At 38.2% G+C, this 6,615-nt stretch overlaps 1 protein-coding gene across 1 annotated transcript; it reads right to left on the bottom strand.

The window, feature by feature from the left end:
* Window positions 1–1,104: 1,104 nt before the first annotated feature.
* prl2 (prolactin 2) lies at window positions 1,105–3,691 on the bottom strand. Its single transcript, XM_072673851.1, has 5 exons — window positions 3,670–3,691; window positions 3,140–3,315; window positions 2,265–2,372; window positions 1,743–1,922; window positions 1,105–1,296 (listed from the first exon to the last, which is right to left on the bottom strand). The coding sequence occupies exons 1-5, from the start codon at window positions 3,689–3,691 to the stop codon at window positions 1,105–1,107; spliced, it is 678 nt and encodes a 225-aa protein (XP_072529952.1).
* Between the last annotated feature and the right edge of the window lie 2,924 nt (window positions 3,692–6,615).

Raw genomic sequence — 6,615 nt, 5'->3', positions numbered from 1 at the left:
ATAAGGTCTAATGAAGAATTACACTCAGACAGGAACATTTTATTCATTTGATTTCCAGTGCACTTTATTGTCATTAAATAAAAAAACCTATGTACTTGTTTAGTTCAGCATCGTTACACTTATTTCTTCCACTGATTTTGTTCAGCCCTTTTTTTTAACACTTCTTCTTTACTCACCAAACTCTTCACAGTGGGATAAGGTGATTATGGCTCAAGGAAGTTACATTAATATGGTGACTAAAGCCATATTAGAGCTGGATTAGTTTTACCTAAGGAAGTACTGCAATTTAAGTAATTACTCACTAGATCCATGATTTTAATCCAATACAAGACTCAATATTCAGATGGAATAAAAAAACAATCCTAGACCATATTGAACTTCTTGGCCAATACTAGACACAAAATCTATTTTCATAGGTCATGATTTTTTATTTCTAAGGAAAGAACTCATTCATTGGACTTCAGGCAGCAACCTTATTTAAGTTAAACCAGCAATTTAAAAATCAACAATCGTATTTAAATGGTTTATATTCAAGTCTAAAACACTTATAAAAACACTTTTGCTTCCCTACAGAACTTTTCAATCTGTACTTTTCTAAAAGAACCATTGTGTTAATGAGATGTGTAAAAATAACTTCCACAAAATGTAAAGATTACGAGTTCTAGGTTCTTTAGAGAACTGCACTTCCAAGCCCAGTACTATTACAAACTTTGTTTTTGGTTCAATAAAATAGTTAAAATAGGTTTCCATGGTTATTTATTAGACCTCCTGTGCTTTAATTGATATGGATATGCTAATATACATTTTATTACAATTACTACTGTGTGTTTGGTTATCTGTCTAACATATGCTTTTATGTTATAAGGTTGCATGTTGAGAAAGCGTCTACATGAACTATGGCCTAACTATAGCCTAATGGAGATGGAGAAGTTATGGCGACAGAGATTTCAAATGAACAACAACAACAACAACAAAAAAATCCCAGATTCCTTCCTTCCATCTTTGAGACTCAAATGTAGACATAATTGGTGGAAGATCAAGAACCAACTTGATATATGAAGTACACCAAGCACAGTGCAGTCCAGCAGTGCAGGTGAGTGTTCCTCAGCAGCCGTGCTCAGGTACAATTCTGCATTTAAGGATTTTCAAGTAGTTCTGGACTTTGTCCGAATCACGGCGGAAGCAGTAAAGGAGCTCGTAGTCGCTCATGGCCTCTCCACTTTCGGAGGTGGGAAGCAGAGCTTCAGGAGATGAGAGGCCACTCACTGAGTTACTGATCATCCCAAGCAGCTGCATCTGTGTGTGTGGAGGAGACAGATTGTCAGTTTACTCTCAGGAGTTTGCATACATACATACATATATATACACACATACAGACACACTGGAACAAAAGTGTACATTTTGCTATGTGACTGAGACTGCCACATAGGTGGTGATAGAATTGACTCCAGCAGTAATTCAGCTTTAGGCAGACCACCATTACAGTCATGTGAAAAAAGCATTAAAAATATCATTAAGCCATGATGAAGTCCTTCTTATTAGCATGTTAAAATTAAATGTATACATACTGTATATATTCATATATTCGTTTAGACAGAATTCTGTTGAGATTTGATTTAAACTTGTTGCTGTGGGTCAGGTCAGACTTGGCTTGAATGTATTTAGGTATATGTGTTCAGACTGGAGTTGGGAAGCCTGATTAAAGCTCTACACTTATACACTTGTCAGACTGTAACGTTTACCTTTTCTGTAACTTTCTCCACTCCTTTTCTGAGCTCATGCACCATGTCACTCATCTCAAGAGCTTTATTGCTGCTGAAGCTGTTAAAGTCCTGCTGGTGGGCCATGCTCTGGTGCAGCTGGGACAGGGGGTCCCTCCAGGCCATTAGCAGCTTCAGTATCACCTCCGTCAGCTCTTCACGCTGAGAGAAAAAAAGAGAAAATCGACGGTAAGATTGAAGATGTGGTGTTTGAAAACATTTCACAGAGACAAGACAAAGAGAGCAGACTGTCAGTCTGGACGCTTGGCGTGATCTAAAAACGAGAAGACAAAACCACTGGACCATCACGCTTCACATTTTCCTTGGTCAGTTTGAGACACTGGAGGCAGCACAGAGGACACAGACTGTCACAGAATGTCACAACGCTTCTCACACAGCAGACTGAGGCTCAGCTTAAGATACAGCTATTGCATGACTCACTGGTAGGTAGACAAGAAGGACTGAAAAAAGCAGCTGCCTGAGCTGCCTGAAGAGTAAACTCACAGCCAGTTTCTGTGCATTCTCCTTGCCATTAGGAGTCAGTATGCTGGATGTGTGGCACTTGCGATAGACTCTACCAATGTGGTTTTTGCTGGGCAGGAAGTACTGTTCCTTAAGAATTAAGACAGAAAAAAAGAAGATACAAAATTAAGTCTGTTCTGCCAACCAGAAGCACTAATTAAACTAAGGCTTTAGACTAAATCTAAATTAATAGATTACATTTTTAATACAACAGCTGGAAAATGACAAATGACTACAACAGTGGTTAGTGTTCGCTGTTTTTCTGACAGTTTAAATTTTTAATACCAAATCATTTTGACATTCAAAAGTTACACTTCATTTGTCTTTGATAATTCTCCATATGCCCTATCAGGTGCCATTGCTTTATAAGCTTGCAATAGCAGACCCTTTTGAAATTGTTTTTTCCTTGGTTCATAATGTTCTTCAACTACTACAACAACCTACTTTAGATGGCTCCAGTAGATAACTGTACCAATTTACAAGAAGATCTGCTAGAGCCATCTACAGGAGGTTGTTCTTGTAGTTGAAGAACATTATCTGTGATACTGGGAAATGTCATGGTTCTAAACAAAACCCTTACATTTACTAGTACTCCTAATGTACCTTTGAGGTACTTTTAGACATGTACAATCTAGTATTTGAAGTGTCTGGGTTGTACCATGCAGTAAGGAGCGAAATAATGTAAATATAACAATAAAATAATGCAACCAACAGTAATTATCAATCTGTCAAACTGTTGTTCAGTCAATTATTCAGCTTATACATTTTGATTGCAAATGTTACACTTGATTATGTGTCCTCTTACTAACTCATGAAAACATAAAAAAGCCAATATGATCAAAGACAAAGAGACTTACAAACTCTGAGTGCAGATCGCTGGAGAGCCCGTGCATTCTGGACGAATGCTGAATGACCCTGTCGAAGAGATCAGCCAGAGACAGGATATGGCAGCCGGTGTGTCCGTGAGGACAGATCGGTGCGGAACCCACATGGATGTGCAGGTCCAGGCACAGCAGCGTCACAAAGAGAATGACTACAGAGCGAAAGCAGGCAGACAGATAAGAAGAATACAGGTGGGAAGAAAAAGAGAGCAGTGAGCCCCTCTTGAGGTCTCAGAATGAACGAGTAACATTTAGATAATGATGCACAAATTCAGATGGACACAGATTAGAAATAGAGACATGGGAGATAGATAAACAGAAATGGAAATGATGAAGATGAGAGAAGATGAAGTGAAGAAATGGAAAAGAACAAGAGTCGTGGAGGAAAAAAGGTCCACAAAAACCTAGAGAAAAGAAAAAAATGTGCACCCTAATATGAATGAGTGGGAGGTTGAATAGCTTCCAGTCTGTCTCGCACTGCATGCTCTGTCAGCTCTTTGAAGTACCTTGCGTTCGGTTCCTAGACATTCTGGAAGTTCTGTGGTGGATGCGGTGCATCGGAGAGTTGGGCAGCTATTTAAAGTGACCAGAGTTTAAGGCAGGTGGGAGGACCACATGTCTTTCTGTGGTGACTCTGATCATTAAAGATCTGCTGGGGTTGGGCAGATAACGTATGCGTTCACGATGCTGTACTCGTCATAATCTGATATGTCTTCTTCTTGAATCAGCTTGTGACTAACAGTTTTTTTTCCACACCCTTCAGCCTGATGCTGGAGGACATCATCATTGCAGCAACTCACTGACCTCTGCCACGGAAGATCTCTTGCATCACACTAACATGTATAATATCTACTCAAGATGGCATCTGTCATGACCCAGAAGCATCACCATTTAAGCTCATACTGGATATCAATCCATGTTTACTTACTTCATTTACAAGTGAATTCTTCTGGTCGGTTTTTAAATTTTAAATGTAAAATTACATTAAATAGTCAATTAAATGTTCATTTGACATGTTTCAAAGGTTTTTAAATACTCTCAAGACTCCTCAAGTCATATCTCCCAATAATCAGCTGACGTAAATCAGATCAATCATTCTTTAGGCTTGCATTACATCCAGTGGCACATTTTTTCGTGTGGCACAAATTTCACTGTACTGTAGTGTAAAATTCTATTAAAAAGCAATGAAAACATTGTTACTTTTTTGTTGTTGCTGTTTTTCACTTAATATGTATGTCGGTTGTCTTTTACACTGTGTCAGAACTGTATATGATATATATTCCCAGTATGCATTGGTCAGTATATACCTAAAGTGGTTCAAGAACGAAACTTGCTGTGAACCAGCAACAAGATGATGAGCACCTATGGCTTACTGGTGCGATGCATGGCGGTCCTTCGTCACTTCAGTCAATTTGTATATGTATACTGTCTGATTTCAGTCACATCCACACATTTTCTTCAGGCTACAGGGGAGACGAAAATCAGAGAGAGAACATTATTGAGAGTTTGCATGACGATATGCTTTTACTTCTTAACATAGCAAGGCTTATTACATGGCATATTACTCAGTAACTACCGGGACTTCTGTACAAACTGGTGGAGCTATTTTTTGGTAATAGAAGATTACCTTACAATTAAAATAATATGGTTAAATCATTCATATCATAAATACCCCATATGAATATCACCTAAATATTACCAGTATAATAGCTGATAGACAAAAAGCAAGTGGAAACAAGAGATGGTATATCCAATCAGTCCATGCGTTAATCCCTGACAGATCCCCCCCAGAACATTCTATAAATCCAGTGACCTCTTGAGGGGGCAAGCAGGCAGAGAAGTGATCTTCCAATTCAAAGTTTTGTAGATTGTACTATCAAGTTTAATCCTTATTTTTCAAATTAGTGCAAAACAAAGGTATTAAAAAGCAATATTTCCTTTTCACTTTAAATTTGAGAAAACGTTTTTACCTTGGGTTTTATCAGTCATGGTAAGTAAACTAAATGTAGAGACAGAAATGGAACGTTGTCTATAGATTGGTCTAAGTGTCATGAACTGTTGGTCATCATTGCCTTATGACGTGTAGTGTCAGCATCATCGATTGTCTCTGTACCATGTATCTTTTTTTCCAAGTATGTATGTCCCTAGAAAAGGCCCACTTTTGGCACATATTTTAGTGTAGTATCGTATATGTGTGTGTATGTATGTGTGCACAGGGAACGGGGCATTTGCACTGAATTTACCCCATATGCCACATCACCCTCAGGCCCAAATGGAGTGGATGGAGGCCACATTGGGACCGCAGTATCGTTGACATCAGCTGAGCAGATATGGGTCATATTGGAGTAGGTTGAGCTGTATAAGGATATCAAATGACCAAAAGCAGTTGTTGAAATTCTAAATGAACAATATCTGACATATTACAAAATTGACATTCATTCCCACTTAGTTTATTTAAAGCAACATTACATATTTACATACATTTTTATCTTAAAATAACAGCTTCCAAATCATTGTGAACCTTTACTAATCTGTTAAAGGAAGAATAGCATCTCTATCATTGCTACCAGGCTCAGCATGCTGCTAACTGCACTATATAACTCCAGCGAAGTGGGCAGGAAGACACTTATTCATGTAAAATCCTCAACTGCCTCAGTCGAATGTTCAGTGTATCTCTCAGCTTGTACATATTGTATCTCTCAGTCCAAAAAAATCCACATGCTTGTCCAATGCATGTGTAAAGCATGTCCTTTAGCGGTGTCTCGAAGTGAGGGGAGCCAGAAATACAATTTTTGCAAAATGCTGACTTACTAAAGATCAATTTTCTCCATCTCTAAGATCATGTCTCCATTATTTGCTTTCAATCATTTTAGTAGCATACTTTAAAAACAGTACATTACTCACTTAATTTACTCAATATTAATGACTGTGATTTAATCAAATTTCGGTTTTGCATTGCATCATGATATTTTTAATTTCAGTTGGCCTTGTATGTTAGTTTTTATGTCAGTTCACCATTTTGGAGGGCTTTGAAAGTTAATATAATGTTTTAGGTGTTGTGGTTGAATGCTCCACGTGTAGGTTTGGCGGAAATTATGTGACTCAGTCATACACACTACAACGTGGATGATTGAGCTGCTGTAAATGTCTTCCAGTGTTTGACGCACCCTGCACAAATTATGCAATATTTTATCTCTCTCACTACTCTAGCACATGGCTTTTGCAGGACCAAAAAACAGTCACTGGTTGATGCAAGCCTGATGCCCTCAAGATAACCGGGCCATGTTTCCCTAATCTCACATGTTATGAGGTCTTCACTAACTTCCTAATTAGACTACGAATGTGAAATGCTCACCATCTCCATATTAAAACGTGCAGAGCTTCACTTCTGTTCCTTAGCTGAAAAGGCACAATGCTGTTTTAAAAACTATTAGAGAAATTCACAAGCATCG

The sequence above is a fragment of the Salminus brasiliensis genome, chromosome 2, assembly GCF_030463535.1.
Source record: "Salminus brasiliensis chromosome 2, fSalBra1.hap2, whole genome shotgun sequence".
Taxonomy (NCBI): Eukaryota; Metazoa; Chordata; class Actinopteri; order Characiformes; family Bryconidae; genus Salminus; species Salminus brasiliensis.
This window is presented reverse-complemented; position numbering and strand designations above follow the sequence as displayed.

Bases quoted from the DNA above. Each gene is read 5' to 3' on its own strand.
- prl2 (XM_072673851.1), bottom strand. From the start codon at position 3,691: ATGTCTAGGAACCGAACGCAAG. The intron at 3,316-3,669 runs GTACTTCAAAGA...TTCGCTCTGTAG, and splicing joins GTCTAGGAACCGAACGCAAG to TCATTCTCTTTGTGACGCTG. The intron at 1,297-1,742 runs GTAAACGTTACA...CCACACACACAG, and splicing joins TGGAGAAAGTTACAGAAAAG to ATGCAGCTGCTTGGGATGAT.